Source organism: Puma concolor, chromosome A2 (assembly GCF_028749965.1).
Source record: "Puma concolor isolate L17-30 chromosome A2, mPumCon1.1.hap2, whole genome shotgun sequence".
Classification (NCBI taxonomy): Eukaryota; Metazoa; Chordata; class Mammalia; order Carnivora; family Felidae; genus Puma; species Puma concolor.
In genome coordinates, this window is record NC_141668.1 from 47,640,725 (window position 1) to 47,657,775 (window position 17,051).

Consider the following 17,051-nt stretch of genomic DNA (forward strand, 5'->3'; position numbering starts at 1 on the left):
CATTCTGGAGCGCAATCTGGCTCTGCTTCGTCACAAAAGCAAAGGCATAAGTGATGACCCCACACTTTTGCTCCTGGGTGTGTGTCCCGGAGACAGGCTCACTTGTGCAAGTGTATGAGCGGACATGCATGTGAATAGTCACCTGCAGGGTGGGAGCAGGGGAAACAGGACAGGTCACATGTGGGCGATGACACCGTGTGGCACCATATGGCAGTCAGAACAAGAGACCAGATGAGCACACAACAACACGAGTGGATGTCTTAAAGCATAGTGCTGAGGGGAAAATGTTAGAAGCAGGATGAAGCATATAACTGACAAAATTTATGTAAATTAAAAGTATAGACACACACACAAAATACTACATATTTTGCAAGAACACACAGAAACACAAATATTCACATTAAACACATTGGAATGTTTGCCTGTGGGAGGAGAGGGGTGGGAGTGGAGATAGAGACAAGGAAGAATAAATTACACAAGAAGATGCTTGCACAGGCGAATAATGGAGACGTAACAGGAAAGAGGAATGATGAAGGTCCTTCTGCACCAGAGGCCAAAGGCTGTAGACCCCTGCCCTGTGGAGGCGCATATATTCACTCCAACGAACTCTTGTATCTGTCCATTTACAAGTTTATTGGCTCCTCTGGCCTTGGGTTATGGCCCAGACTCTAGCAGAAGGAATTGGAGGAGAATGGAGACGGAGGAACCAAGGAGGTCAGAGGTAGAAACACAGGGACCTAGGGTCAGGTGTAGGACAAGGTAAGAGGGTTACCCCTGCCCAGGGCTGGGCAGCAGCTGGGGTGGGGACATGGCCCAAGGGCTCTCGGGGGCACTGGTCTCTCTTGCTTCTACAGAGGCGGGGGGGGGGGGGGGGCTATTGTAGCTGCCCGAGTTCAGGTGTGGACCCCAGTCACGTGATGTGGCCAGCCTAGCATACAGATGTCAACACCTTCACCCCAGAGCGGGAAGGCATCGTCCACTTGGTGAAGGCCCTCCGGGCTGGCAGCAGCTCAGCATCATGGCTATGCCACCTCCGTGAGATCTCAGTCCTCACCTCCAGGGACAAGGGAGAGGATGTTAGGAAGGCCCCACTGCTACTTCTGTGCTCCACCCCAATGGGACTGAGGGTACAGGGAGAGACCATGCAGGAGAAACAGACTTGTATTCCTGGGAGAGGAGAAGCCATGGTTGACTCAGTAGCCACTGCTAAGTATTGTCTCTGAAAGATACTACATCCTCCTTCCTGTGGATATTTCTGGCCATTCCCTTTAGCTCTTTTCTCTAACTTTTAGCACTGCCTTTGGGTGGGTCCAGTTAAAGACATTTTCTATGGATGCTTTCTTCAGTTTCTGGGCAAATAACCACACTGTCCTCCATGATTGGCTTAGACCATCCCCTGCTCTGGGATTCACTCCTGCCCTTGCCCACTGAACTGAACTATGGCCCCTGGGAACCTGTCCAGGGGATATAACCTTAAAGGAGAAAAGACTCAGAGCCCCGTCTAAGGAGCTACAGGTGAGGGGACTGAGATTCCTGAAAGAAAAGCAACTGGGTGGGGGTGGGGGGCATGGGAATCTGTATTGTCACATCTCCAAGGGGCTGTTGGAAGGCAGAGGGGGCTGAGAGGCTGTGACCCTCCTGACAGAGCTAAACTTGGGCTGTAGTGAAAGACAAAAGGGAGACAGGTTTCTGTTCAACATAAATGTGGGTTTCCCCACAGGTGCCTAACAACAGAAGAGCTATTGTTAAGTAGTAAGCTCCCCATCACTAGAGGCATGTAACTATCTGGTCTCCAACATGACTTCTTGGGACGGATCCCTTCACAGCTCTCCATGGAAGCCGCTTTCCCAAGTCCCACCAGCCTCAGCTAGGGCTGTGCCTCACCCTTTCAATGTCTGCAGGATCCATGAGCCACCACACAAAGATACTGCAGTCCTGTGTCCGCACCCAGACACCAGATAAGACTGTGTGAGACTCAGAGAGGCTGGGGTAGAAGTAAAGAGTCACAGGGGAGGGAGCCAGTCTGGGACAGAGGTGGCAGGTGGCGGGCGAGCGCTGTTCCACAGCTGCACCCAGGTCTCTGGCAGAACAGAGCCCATAGCAAATCCATGCCACCAGAGGGAGCCCATGACTCTGCCTGAGCACATAGCGGGGCCTGGCTATCCAGGGCACTCAGCTAAATTCTCCCACCTCTCCCACAAAGCAAGTCTGTCCTAAGGGACAGATGCAAGGTGCCTTCTGGGTGGGATGTTTTAATTCTCCTCTCTCTGCCATCTTTCCATATTTCTATATGTGTATCAGCACCATCTATCTATTCATGGGTATGTCTGTCTCTGCTTGGTCTGTTCTTTCCATCCGTCTGTCTCTTCCAGGTATTTCTCTCAGTATCCCCAGCTCTGCTCTCGGTCATCCTCCCTGTTGCTACACCTGACTCTATTTTCCTTGTTCCCTTTATGTCTGCCTCTGACTTTCTCTGTTCTTCAGTCTCTGCTTTCTCTGTCCCTCCCAGAGCTGACTTATTCCCTCCTCCACTCTCCTTTTTGTTGTTTTAGAAACACAGAATTGGGGGATCCTTTTAGACTATCCTGGTCCTAAATGGACAGTATACTTGGCCCAGCCCAGAGAAGGGATGGATAAAGGATGTTTATAGGAATCAATCAGGTTCAGCTTGATCTAGAAGCTCAGGACAGACTAAGCTTCACAGAGGATCACAGGAGTCAGAGTTTGGCTTGAGCTGGGATTTATAGGGCCTGGGAAGAAGAGAGGTGGCCTCAGGTCTGGTGGAAGGGAAAACTCAGTGACTAATGATAGCTGGAGAGTTATATACCTCTTGGTTGAGGAAGCAATACAGGATGGCAACGATGAAGCCCTGTGGAGCCAAATAGAAAGGGCCACATCAGAACTTGGTCTGACCACAAGGTGCCCAGAGTCTTTCTAGTACCTTTTCCTGTGTCCACCCCCAGGCTGTGGCCTGGGCCAGGGCTTTAGGAAAAGGGAAGGCATATGCATTCATCTCTATGTGCCAGGCACATTGTCTCATGTAATCATCAAGCAAGCCTGCCAAGACTATACTGTTGATCCTGTTTCTCTGATTTCCTTCATTTCTCTATCACCCAGTATTGAGCACAGATCCTGGCACATAATAGGTGCTCAATAAGTGTTAGATGCATGGATAGATGGACAGATAAGAGGATAACAGATGCATAGGTGGAGGATGGATGGATGGATGGGTGGATGGGTGGATGGATGGGTGGATGGATGGATGGATGGATGGATAAGTGGATGGATGGATGGATGAGTAGATGGGTAGGTGAATGGATAGATGGATGGACAATGGGTAGTTAGATGGATAAGTGGGTGAGTATAGATGGGTTCAGGGGTAGTTGAATGAACAGAGATGGATGGATGAAAGATGGACAGACAGATAGTTAAATAGATAGAGGAGTGGCTGGAAGAAAGAATAACCAGCCTAGTAGCCTTCAACCTACCATGAAGTCAATCAAACCTGTGGGCAGCACCACCTCCCTCCTGCCCAAGGACTTAGGGGGAAGAGTGCCTGTGGGGGCCCTCACCTGGAAAGAGCCCAGTCCTAATTCCAGGGGGAGGCGGATGCCCAGGCCGGCACTGTCGGGCAGAAAGTTGAAGATGACATAGTGAATTCCAAACAGCGGGATGAGGAGAAGTGTTGACTTAGAGAGACGCCTGCAGGAGAAGACGAGCCCTAGGCACCCAAGGCTGGAATAAGAAACTCCCATGTGCCCCCTGCTCACTCCCACCTCCCATCAGTTCCCCATATGGACTCTATGCACCAGGCACCCCGGATGCCTCGTCCCCAAATACACAGTGCGGTACAATGCAGGGCTTCCTTACTTCAGGACCATGGATCTTGCTGTCCTTGCTGCCGAATGCTCTTGTTTCGATTGACTCCAGTCAACATCTATTCATCTTTCAAAGTCTAGTTCAACGACCACTTCCTCCAGGAAGTCTTCCCTAACCATACCTTACCCCCATCCCCTCATCTAGAAAGGTTCTCCTTCTGCAGACTCCCATAGAAATGGATCCCAGGACTCATCGGCCCCTTTGGCCTGATAACTGGATGTTTGCTTCTCTCCTCCCTACATTGTGATCTCCTAGAAGATGGGGGCCAGATCTGATCTTTTTCTGGAAGCATGGCGACGAGCACGGACCAGGCCAGTGAATGAAACAGAACCACACCAGCTCTCACTCCGGTTATGTCTCCAGCATCCCGTCACGCACACACACGTTACCGGTACTGAGACTGGGGGTGGAGGCTGCCCTGAGCTGGCTCCAGTTTCCTCAGCAGGATGCGGATAATATTGAGGAAAAGCCCAAAGTTCACCTAGAAATAGACGGGCAAGAAGGCAAAAGGCAAGAGTCAGGGGTGCCCCTGCTGGGACGGGGCCTCTTTGGGAATCGGAAACCCCATCCTTGAGACACAGGGATGTGCAGGTGGGTGGGTGTGCGGGTCACTGCTCTAGAGCTTGTATCCTGGAGCCTGGAGGTCCCACGTGGAGCTCAGGGGCTGAGGAGCTCTGGGTCCCCCTCGCTCTCCAGCCCAGGGATGAAGGGTGGGAGGTTGGGCCCGGTCATTCTGCCTCCAGCATCTCCCAGGGTCTACTCTGGCACAAAGCAGGTGTCCCTCACTTTTGATAAAATTGGGGGAAATGCGCACATTCACCAAGGCCACGCTAACTGGCCCCCGATGCCCTGTTTTCAGCACAGGAGCAGGCGGTGGGTTCAGCTACAGCCCTCTTTCCACGCCCCACACCAGCCTCGCTGCAGTAGCAGATGATCTACAATCAGGGCCCCAAATTCACCACAACTCTGAGCTGGAAGGAGCCCAAGCACTGGTGGGGACCAACCCCCTAGTTTTACCAATGGGATATGAGGACCCAAGAGGGCCTCACAGAGAATCTGGCAGAGCCAGGCTGAAGAACCCAGGTATCCAGATTCCCAGCCTGGAGTCATGTTTCCTTCTGTACAGCAACCCCTCGGCGGACCCAGGGAGAATGAAGCAGAGGACGCTGGCTGAACTGACCCCAACAGAGAGGACGATGGGCCCCTTGATGATCCACCAGTAAGGGGAGCTGTCATCCAGGTCCCAGCACCTAGGAAGAGGACAGGCTAAGACTGATTGGGGGGGGGGGGGGGCTGCCAAAAATACAGTCGCTGAAAAGCCCTTTTCTGTAGTAATCCGGCACCTTCCTCCTCTCCATGCCCTTCCCAGCCTTATCTCCTCCCTCAGCCAGTTAGGCCTCCTTCCAAAGGGGTGCACCAATCCGTGCTGGGCTTACCCTATCTCTCTCCACCTAGCTGCTTCTTGCTGGCCCCAAAACTTCTCCTGTTCTAGGAGGCCCCTATTTACTGTGCTTCCCAACCCCCCCCCCCCCCCACTGCCTGAGCCCAACACCCTGAGAATCTGAGGCCCCCTTCCACCCCAGGACATGTCCCTTCCACACTATCCACAACAGCCCTACCCATCTCACACCCAAGCCTGGGAGTTCCCTGAAGGCAGGGGCTGGGGTCTCCTCCTTCTCTCCCCAGCTTGGAGAACAGCCACACTGCCTGACTGTCCAGCCCACGCCCCAGGGGCACATGGTGCCGTGTGCTGAGGTCGCCACCCACACTCACGCAACATCCTCAAAGGCCACCTTGCAACACACCCACATGCCAGTGAAGAGCAGGGGGAGGCCGTTGTTGGGGGGGCACAGGGGAGACACAAGTAAGGAGTCTGTATCCTAGGCTTAGAGACCTGCCCCCACCTGCCACCACTACCACCAGCGACCCAGGGCACCGGGAAAGTGGGACCAGAGGAGAGCCCAGGGGCTTGGGAGCTGGCCCCTACTTGCTGGAGGATTACAGGCTGTCCCTTCCCCTCTCTGGGCCTTGGGTCATCATCAGTAAGCTGAAGGGACCTTTGGATGAACTTCCTGGACATTCCCAGCCCTCCACTAGCCAGCCCTGGTGCTCACCCCAGCCAGCAAGAACCAGCCACCAGAAGGCCCTCCTTGTGCTGGGCGACTTGGAGGCTAGGAGGCAGGTCAGGTACACAGCTTCCCCACCAACAGCCAGCTGAAGTTGGTCATGGTGGCAAAATGGGCGGTGGCCACGGAGACCTTGCACAGAACCTGTGGGCCGGGGGCCTGGGTTCTTCAGAGCTGGGTGTCCATTGGAGCCCCTACCCACTCAGGTCCCTCAACCGTAGGCTGCCCCAGAGGAGACGTGGTAGTATAATGTGGTGATTAAGAGCACAGATTTGGGATCTGGGTTCAAATTTACCACGTATTAGCTGGGAAACCTCCCCATAGCTCAGCTCTTCATCTGCAAGCGAGGTCAACTTCTAGAGCTGCGGCTATGGAGCACCATTCATTCCTGCAAACATACAGGCACTCACCCATGCATGCATTCATTCATTCAGTGCATGATTCGCTCTCTCAGCGCTGAGGAACACCGCCTCTGAGCTCAGATGGCCCCAGTTTGGCCCCAGCCCCACTTGCGTACAAATGGGACTAAAATGAAAATGTAAGTAGGAAATAAAAGGTGGTGATATATGTAAAGCATTTAGTGCAATGCCTCTACCTAAGTGCTCCATACGCATCTATTACGTCTGTTCTAAGTTCATTAAGGTCATTGTTGGTTGTCCGTTTGTGCATCTGTTCATTTCCGGCACAGTTTTAGTGCGCCTGGTGTGTGCTGGGCCTCCACACTGGCCCCCAGCTTCCTTTTATCTTCATTTTCCGCTGCTTCTTCCACCTCCCCACCCCCATCTGACTTCCCTGGTTCTTGGACATGCTCCTGTCTGTGAGAGTCTGTTCACCCTGGTCCTCCATTTAACATGTCTTCCCCCTTCCCCCCCAGCAGCTCCAAAGCCTTCTCCCTGAAGCCCAGCTTTCAACCTCCCCTCCCCACTGGGTGCTCCCATAATCTGGTGCATTCTGCCCCCCCCAGGCACCATGGGTGCTTCTTGAGGGAGGGACCCAGTTCCACCCAGCCCCGGGGGCAGACCCACACCCAGCCACAGACAGGCACCCTAGGGGGAGTTACAAAATGAAAGGACTGGTGGGGTGACAGATGGGCTAGGTTGGAGTACAGAATAAGGCATGAAAGGGGAACCCGAAATAAGGGAAATGACACGGATTGGCCCCAGGGTCCAAGAAATGGGATGGGGATTTAGAACCTGACTCTGGGGAGGGGGCAGGAAGGGAGAGGGTGTTTCCTGTTCTGTGATTGGCCACGGCAGAGCCCCAGAGTCAGCCCACAGGGACCAGGTGGGCCTGGAGGGGCCCTCCACCCCTGCATCTAGGTCTCTAACACAGCCTTCCCTCCCCCCCACCCACTCCCAGCACCCTCCAGCCCCAGCGACTACAGTGGAGAAGCTGCAGTGATCCGTGTTCTCGCTGTGGAACAGGGTGGCGTCCTTCAGGAACACGGCTCCCGCCTTGAGGATAAAAGTGGCAAACAGCTGGGTGTGAATGTAGTTCCGGGGACAGTGGAGCCTCCTGGAGGGGCAAGGGAGGGATGAGGGTGAGCATGGTGGCAGGCGAATTGAACTGACTTGGGTCAGATCAGGCTGGACTTGAGACTTCAGGATTAGCCATGCAGGACAGCTGGCCAACCACGGCCCTAGGCTCAGCGTAGGTGAGAGGACAGAGTACCGGTCTCTGCCTTCAGGGAGCTCATAGTCTGGGGGGACAGAGGCAGAAATGGCAGGAGACTGCCAGGGGAGTCCCCTGGGTGCTCAGAGAGATGAGGTACATCCCCATGAGACGGAGAACAGCACAAGCCATGCTATGGGGCTCAGACTCTGAAGTCGGGGCTTGGGGGGGGTGCTTAAGAGGGGCAATGGTCAAAGGGTTGGAATAGTCAAGAAGGGCCTCCACAGGGGAGGCCACGAGGATTCTTAAAGCAGATGGACCTGGGCTTTGAATTTTGCAGATATAAATACATCAAGAAGAAAGCAGGTGGGCATGCCAAGCAAACAGAACAAGTTCCACAAGAGCAAAGGTGTAGCCACTGCAGTGAGCCCTCAAGTGTGAGGAGCGGATGAGAAACACTCTGGCAAAAGAAAAGGAAAAGCGAGGAATGGCCATGGTGCCTAGATCTGGGAACCTCTTGAACATGAAGGCAAGGAATGAGGTTTGGCAATGTGGACAATAGAGAGGCAGCAAAGGCTCTTGAGCAGGTGAAGACGACCGCGAACCTGAGAGCCAGCAGGATGGCGATGGCCACGAAGAGGGTCACGGCCGAGATGCTATGGCCCAGGGTATAGATGATCTTCACTGCGGAGAAGTAGGATTTCTGGGAGGGTCAAGACAGAGAAAGTCTCAGCAGCCGCACTTTCTGGGAAAGGGAGGCTTGGCAACCAAGCAGGTGAAGGCTGTCCATTCTACCCCGGAACTCCCCACCGGGGGGGGGCAGGGGCACCCATGAGAACCCTGGCAAGCTCCCTCCTGAAGGGAAGTGTTGGTTAAGCCTGTCTTGCACCTGACCTTCTGGTGAGACGGGATGGGGACAGGGGTGAGATGACCGACTCTCAGTATTTCTGGGGGGTGGGGGGTGGTGGGAGGGGGACAGGCAACAGAGAAACTACATTTTCCCAAGGAATGACAAAAGCCCAAGGGGAAATGGGGCTTGTTTATCCTGCTGCCTCACCATCTTGGGCATACAACATTCCCCAAAGAAAAACCACAGGGACAGCCACAGGGAACAGTTATTTCTATGACCAAGTATTTAGATTGACCAAAGTCCAGCCTGGACACCACCACCCCCACCCCAACATGGAGATGCAGGGTGCGGGCCAAAGGAGGGGGATTAGTGACCCCTGAGGGATGCAAACAATCAACATCCACATCTATCTTTTCATCTGAAAAATGGTCAGACTCATGCCTTCCCTTAGCTGAGGGGAAAGATATAGCGGATTGTAGGCATGGAAGCCCCGCTCAATTCAGGCACGTGGGACGTGCACAGTACTCCACAGACTGGGGACTAGAGAAGGGAAGGAGCTTTTGCAGGACTACTAGGAGCCTTTGTTTCCCTGGAACCACTCAGAGCTCCTGTCCCGGAGGCCTGGGCGTGGAGAGGGCACGCCAAAGAGAAGGCAGCCAGCCTATCTCCCACTCTGCCCTCTGCCTCCCTCTCTCCTAGCACAGGTGTCACCCTTGAGCAGATTAGCAAAAGACCAGGGCTCTCTCTCTTCCAGACACTGCCATCTTCTGGAAACTGCTGTGATTAATATGCCAACCTGCTGGCTACAACGGAAATGGCGACTTCTACAGTTGTGCAGTCCACCATCCATACAGACCTCCATGGTGACCCTTCCTCTAAGATGCCGGGAGCCTCTTACCTCCTCAGTCAGCAGCTCTAGGGGCACAGGGCAGGCCACAGGGTAAGGTGGGAAGGGCTCAGACCAGCCAGTGATAGTGCAATCCCGCTTCACAGCCCCTGCAAGGCATGCCGAGGTGAAAACAGAAATTGGGTTAAAACTCCTACTCTCTCTCCAGGACAGGGGGAGGAGTCATGGATCATCCGGTGACCCTGGCACGGTCTGGAAACAGCTCCTCCGAATGGCAGAGAGAGGGTAGCCTTCCCTCCAGGGGCCTGGATTCCAGGTCCAGCCCTTCCAGACTCCCCCCACTGGGCAGCTGGTAGCATCTTAGCAGTCAGACAGGCTCCACTGCTCCCCTCCACCCCCACGGCCAGCCCTCCTGCTAAGATCCAGAGAACGTTTACTCGGGGTCTGGCTCTGGGTCCAGCACTTCCATGCCGTGCTCACCAATCCTTACCCCTCATGAGGTTAATGTTCTTGTTTTCCCCAGGTCACAGGTCAGAAGCTGAGGGTCAGGAGGTTGACTGACTTGCCCAAGGTCACACGGGAAGAAGGGAAATGGTGTTCAAATCCAGATTTACTATGCCCAAAGCCAGGGATGAGCCTGCCATATTCTGGCACCATCAGATGAAACCACCTCGAATCCCCCCGCCTCACCACCATGCCCAGAACCCTCACCTGGCTCTGAGCTGAAGTGAGAGAAGAAATCTGGGCAGGGGAGAGTCACCCACTCGCCAGAGCCTACCATTGGCCAGCACAGCAGTCCATCCCAGGTCCTAGGGCAGCCTAGATAGATGGGAGCAGAGCAGACTCAGGGGACAGACCCATCCAGCATTCAGAATGATGAGGCTGGAGGAGATAAAGGAGTCTAAGAAGCCACCCCCTCCCTCCCAAGCACCCTACCCAGAGTGGTGTTGGGCACCCCTTCTGCTGCTTGTAGACACAACCTCTCATCCTTTCTCAACTGGGTGATGAAGTCACACTCTGGGTGCACGTGGCCCAATACCTGTAGGAAGGAGTTAATGGGGTAAGGGAAGGAGTTAATGGGGTAGGCCAAGCCAATTAGGTGCTCCTTTTGGTTCTCTGGTGCAAATGACCTTAGGACAGAGACAAAGCCTGATTCATTTCTGTGCCCCCTGCTCCTAAGCCAGGGCCTGGCTCATGGCACTTATAAGCATACTTGGTGGAGGAGGGACAGGAAGAAGAAAGGAGGGAAGTGGGGAAGGTAGTAGGGGGGGACAGGGATGAGGGGAGGGAGAGAGGAAGAGAGAAAGATGGAGGTTTGGACAGATGCTTCCCAATGTCATGTCACGGAAGTAAGTTCTGAGACACACTAACCACAAGTCTTCCGAGGATCTCACGGAGCTGGCTGAGTCAGTGAGCCATGTATGTAGGGCCTTTCCTCTTTCCCTGCACTCCTTCTCCCTGACACAGTCCTGCATAAAGTACCTTGGTAGGCTGAACAATGCCTTCCATACACACAAAAATGTCTACATCTAATCCCTGAAACCTGTGAATATGCCACCTTGCACGGCCAAAGAGATTTTGCAGCTGTGATTAAGTTAAAGATCTCAAGATGGGGAGATTATGCTGGATTATCTGGGTGGACATGAGGTCCTCATAAGAGGAGGCAGGAATGTCAGAGCCAGATAAAGAGATGTGATAATGGAAGCAGAGGGGCAGGGGTAGGGAGATGAGAGAGAGTGTGCACTTTTACCATGGGGTGCACACAGATGAGAGGAAGGAGGCTCCCTCACTGCAGAAGGGAGGGCAGTAGAAGTTACCTGCATGACAAAAAAAAAAAAAAAAAGGAGGGGGATGGGCAAAATAGGTAAAGGTTAGTGGGAAATTCAGGCTTCCAGTTATGGAATGAATACCACACAGGAAGGAAAGGTATAGCACAGGGAATAAAGTCAATGGGTTGTAACAGTGTTATGTGGTGACAGATGGTGAGCACAGCATAACATACACTTATGAAATCACTATGTGGTGCACCTGAAACTAAGCTAAAAACTAAGTGTATCATGTGTCAACTATACTTCAATTAAAAAAAAAAAAAGTTACCATATTGCACCCAATACTCAGCCCTCGACAGATCAGATCCCAGTCAATGCGCAACAGCCCTAGAGGGAAGATATCGTCTTCTTTGTCACAGAAGAGACAAGTGAGGCTCAGGAAGGGTGAAGAACTTGCCAGGACCACACAGTTCCTTTCACCATGCCAGATTCAAGCCCAAAGGCTGTGCACTTGGGGGCAGGTGCCACACTGTGCTTGGAAGGTGTGGGGAGCCCCTGCACACACATGCTGTCACACGTGCACACACACACACACACACACACACACACACACACAAGCCAGTGGAGGAAAAAGGAGACCTCAGCCCACGTGGGCTGAGCTTCCCACCCAGTACCTTGTATGTCCTGTCCTGGTCCCTGTGTCACTTGCAGTAACTCCTAGAAAACATGCTGGGAAATCCCAGCACATTCAGGGAGGGCCCCTGTCCCCCACCCAATTCTGTAGCATATCAGTCTGCCAAACGCTTCTCCAGCCCCGGGGCGTATCAAGAGAAGAATAGTCCCCCAGAATGTGGGAGGGGAGCAGCTGTTCTCCACATACTGTTCAGGCCCACACCCTCTTAAGAGGCAGCAGCCAAATGGGAGCGTGGCCCCTGGGATGCTGGGGAGAGGGAGAGGTCTGGAGATTCTGTGGAGGACTTCGGGATGGGTAGCTCAGAGAAGAGAGAACGTGGGGGAGGAGAGGCCCTAACTGCTTCCCTGATTGGGAGTCATGTCTTGGGCAGAGTCTTCGTGGCCCCCAGAGAGCACAGAGGGGCCTGGGGGGAAACAACAGCTCAGATGGGCCTGGGGGGAAGCTAATTCACCTCAGCCAGGTTTTCATAGAGCTACCCAGAGACAAGCAGCTGCCTGGGGAGGGAAAAGCAGGGGAGCACCCATCTCAGGAGTTCTCCCAGCCACGGCCTCCACAGCCTGCTTAGTAGGAAGAAACTTGTGTGGTGGGGAAGCCAGTGGGGATCCCCACCAGGCTCCAGCTGGAGCCCCCTCCCCCGCCACCCCCCCCCCCCCCCCCCCCCCCGTATGGCCCTGTGGCTCTCAGGTCTGCAGCCCAGCAGGAGGGGGGGGGGCCTACTCACAATTGGTAATGGACTCAGCAAGCAGAGGATGTAGGCAGCCCACGCCCTGCTGTCCATGGCGGGGCTCACAAGTGGCTCCCTCAGTCAGGTCGTCCTCGCTGTAAGCCTCGGGCCTCTTCCCTCCCCACTGTCCCCTGCTGCTGCTGCTGCTGCCACAGCTTCTGCCTCCCCTACCCTCGTGGCTGTTTACACAGGCAGAAGCCAGCAAAGGGGACAGAACCAGCTAAATATTCACAGGATTGTAGGACACTGTGCATAACTCAGCCCCGGCCCTGGAGCGGGCCCCCATGTCCCCAACAGGGAGGGGCTGAGCACCCCACTCCCTTCCGCTCTGTCTTTAAGTCTGCCTGTGTGCCTGTCCTAATAGCAAAGGTCCAGAGAGGTGACGGCCACAGGCACTTCTTGCCCCGGCAGGTCAATATTCTTTACCGTTTCCTCCTCTGAGCCCACAGTGGAGAGAGCACCCTCAAATGAAAGAGGCTCAGAGGAGAAGAAGACCCGGGGCCCGATGTCAGGGAGCCCCCGGTTTAGTCGGTGAGCCCAGCTTCATCCACAGGGCTGAAGGGTGGGCTCGGGGCTGTGGCGATGCAGCAGGGGTTGAGGGTAGGAATGAGCTTAGAAAAGGAAACGTGGTCATGAAGCCCCTGCACAGGCTGGCCAAGAAGGTGTCCCATCAGCAGGACCTGGCTTGTTTCCCCAGAAAGGATGCCAGCCTGGAAGGCAGGGTGGAATCTACAGACATCGAGGCTCTAGACTTCACCTGGGGGCTCGTCAGAGTCTCCAGAAATCTTTATGGCAACAGGGGGAAATGAGCCTGAATGGGAGGTTTGCAAGGGGATTCAAGGAGCTAGACCACCCTGAGTAGAGCAAGACAACTGTTATCAATAGCAAAAACTAGAGGACTTACCATAGCTGCTCAAATGATTTTGAACGTTTGTTACCTGGTTGTTTTTATTATTGTTTTAGACTTTAAAATATGGAATCCCAATTGGCCGAGCTAAAGACAGTGTTCTAGGTGACGATTTGGAAGCACGCTGTATCTCCCAGGGCCCTGAATGCCACTGTCCCTGGTGGCTCCCGACATCTGTGTGCAGGTCGGCAATCCCAGAGCTTGCTGGTGACGGCAGGCCTGTTTACAGCCCGGACGCGAATCATGAATGATGAAGCCTCCCCCACCCCCGCCACGTCTAGGGTGAGGTATCATTTTACATCAGCGGGGCTTTATTTTTCCATTTGCATTCACCGCCGACACAGCGTCGAAGAAAAATATTTTGAAAAGAAAACATGACCCACCCCATGCCCCAGACCCACCTGCCCTTTCCCAAAGGAGTTTCTGTGCTTCCCTGTGAAAACGGTGCGGGCAGGAGGCACACACAGGGCTCTCAGCTGGTCTTCAGGATGAAACAGAGCGGGGGGGGGGGGGGGGGGGGGGGGGGGGGGAGGCCAAGTGAGGACTCACAGGTGCGAGAGCAGCGCTCTGAGGAGGTGTGATTGATTTTAAAGGGAAAGCTGAAACCTACCGTCCATCAGCTACAAATAAGCAACAGCGGGAGCACGCATGTTGCCACCAATAACCGTGGGTAATTAGCGTCAATGTCATTAGCATTAATCACGGTTCATAATTGATATGACACTTAATAATTATTATGTTCTAAATGGGAGCAATTTCATCCCCCAGGGAATATTTGACAGTGCCTAAAGGCAGTTTACGTGATCACAGCCAGGGGTGAAGGGTGGGGAGGAAGAGTGGCAAGGTGCAACTGGTGTATAATGGATTGAAACCCGAGAGGCCGGTGAACGTCCTACAACGCACGGGGTGACCCCCACGACCATACAACAAATTATCTGGTTTTAAAGGTCAATGGGGCCAGCAGGGCAGCTCAGTCGGTTAAGTGTCCGACTTCAGCTCAGGTCGTGACCTTGCGGTTTGTGAATTCGAGCCCCATATAGAGCTCTCGGTCAGTGCACAGCCCGCTTCAGATCCTGTGTCCCCCTCTATCTCTGCCCCTCCCCAGCTCATGCTCACCCTCGTTTTCTCTCTCTCTCTCTCTCATAAATAAGTAAACATTTTAAAAAATTAGAAAAAAAAAGTCAATAGAACTGAGGTTGAGAAACCCGGATCCAAGGATCTCCCGAGCCCATTGTCCTTCTGAATAGACCAGCGTCACTGAACTCCCGTCTTTAACTATCTCTGTATCTACTCAGGCTCAAATTCTGCCTCCGCCACTTGCCAGCTGTGTGACCGTGGGCAAGTTATGTAACCTTTTTGAGCCTCAGTTTCCCCACCTGGAAAAGGGCATGATACCCTCTTTAGGGTCAAGCTAGGCTTGACAAGAAAAGAAACAAGAAAAGGCATATAAACTACCTTACACAGAGCCTAGCTCACAGGGGGACAGTCACTAATAGCAGCATGTAGTAGCAAATAAGGTTAGAACAATCGATTCTTTCTTTCTTTGTATGGAAAAAATAAGATTAACTCTCTAGCTCACATTTACGAAACATAGATTCTACAATGTTTAAAGCCCTAACTATAAAAAAATAGTAAGATTTTTTTCCCCAAGAATGGAAATCTATTTTTATGACCTCAGAAGGAAGACAACTTTCTTATATAAAAAATAAAAACCACAAAGAAAGGATTAATAAGTTTGACAACATCTACATTTTAAAAAAAATGTATGCTCCAGAAAGGACACCACAGATAAAACTGCAAGCAAGCTGCATACCTAAAGAAATATTTGTGACCAATAATGACAAATGTCAAAAACATTTAAAAAAATCTACACATCAACAGTAAGGAGAAAAACAACCCAATCGAAAAGTGAGCCAAAGATATAAGCAGGCAATTCAGAAAAATAAGTAAATTACAGGACCAATAAACAGATGTGGGGATGCTCAACATCACTAATACTCAAGAAAATGAAAATTAAAATAATAACGAGCTGCCCTTTTCCACCAACCACATTGCCTAAAATGTTAATGGCTAATGTGATATTTGCAAAACAATGTGGGCAGCTGATACTCATACTTTGCAGATCGAGTGAACATTGGTGCACCCATTTTGAAAAGAATTTGATATGATCCTCTGGTTTTTAAAGTTTATTTATTTATTTTTGAGAGAAAGAAAGAGCATGTGTTCGAATTGGGGAGGGGCAGAGAGAGAGAGAGAGAGAGAGATTCTTAAGCAGGTTCCACCCCAGCAAAGAGTTCACCTGGGATTCCGTCTCACCACAGTGAAATCATGACCTGAGCTGAAATCAAGAGTTGGACACATAACCAACTGAGCCACCCAGATGTCCTGATCTTTTAAATCTGTGCATAAACATACTCAAAAACCAGAAGCTCCATTTCTGAATATTTGCCCCAGAGAAAAGTATTACATAGTAAAAACCAGATAACAACACAAATGTCCAACGATAATGGAATAGCAAGAGAAAATGTGATCTGTTCATATAGCAGAAGACTAGAGAACATATTATTAAATACTATTAAAATACTATTAAAAGGATGAAATAATCTATTTGTATTCACATGGAGAGATTTTTTTTTAATGTATTTGAAAACTTCTGCTTGCAGACAAATCAGAGTAGCAGAGATGAGTTTACCCTCCTTCTGCCCTAACAACAGGACATCCAGGAGCTCCTGGGTGGCTCAGTCGGTTGAGCATCTGACTTTGGCTCAGGTCATGATCTCGCAGTTCTTGAGTTGGAACCCCACATTCAGGCTTGCCACTGTCCGGGCAGAGCCCACTTCAGATCCTCTGTCTCTCTCTCTCTCTCTGCCCTTCCCCCACTTGTGCTCTCTCACTCTCTCAAAGATAAATGAACATTTAAAGAAAAAAGAATCTTTAAAAAAAATAGGAAGTCCAAACAAAATATACAAAATTTTGGGTTTCAATAGGTGAAGAAAAAAGCACACATGATAATCTCAATTGATGCTGAAAACGCATGTGACGAATTTGAACACCCTTTCAAGACAAAAACGCTCGATACGCTAAGACTAGAAGGGCACTTTCTTAACATGATAAAGGCCACAAATGAAAAACCCACAGTGAACATCATGCTCAGTGGTGAAGACTGGAAGTTTTTCCCCTAAGATGAGGAACAAGACAGATGTCTGCTTTCGCCACTTCTATTCAGTGTAGTACTAGAAGTTCTAGCCAGAATAATGAGGCAGGAAAAGAAATAAAAAGCACCCAGTTTGGAAAGGAAAAAGTAAAATTATCTGTTGGTAGATGACATGATCTTATTTGCAGAAAACCCTAAAGAATACACACACACACACACACACACACACACACACACACACACTACTAAGGTTCATAAACACTTAAACAAAATTGCAGGATAAAAATTGACATGCAAAAATATGTTGGTTTTTTTGTACATTAAAAATTAAACAATCTGCAAAGAAATTACGGGGTGCCTGGGTGGCTCAGTCAGTTGAGCGACCCACTCTTGATTTCAGCTCAGTTTGTGTTCTCACGGTCATGAGATCAAGCCCTGAGTTGGGCGCTGTGCTGAGCATGGTGCCTGCTTGGGATTCTCTCTCCTCCTC

General features: G+C 51.7%; 1 protein-coding gene across 1 annotated transcript; it reads right to left on the reverse strand.

The window, feature by feature from the left end:
• Positions 1-607: 607 nt before the first annotated feature.
• GHRHR (growth hormone releasing hormone receptor) lies at positions 608-12,940 on the reverse strand. Its single transcript, XM_086693282.1, is given in 14 exon segments — positions 608-1,054; positions 2,828-2,869; positions 3,573-3,702; positions 4,269-4,360; positions 5,060-5,129; positions 5,653-5,714; positions 5,995-6,081; positions 6,084-6,149; positions 7,388-7,520; positions 8,222-8,319; positions 9,365-9,462; positions 10,025-10,132; positions 10,250-10,352; positions 12,498-12,940. Coding segments are annotated over 14 exon segments (1,272 nt in total). The 5' UTR covers positions 12,555-12,940; the 3' UTR covers positions 608-928.
• Positions 12,941-17,051: the final 4,111 nt, after the last annotated feature.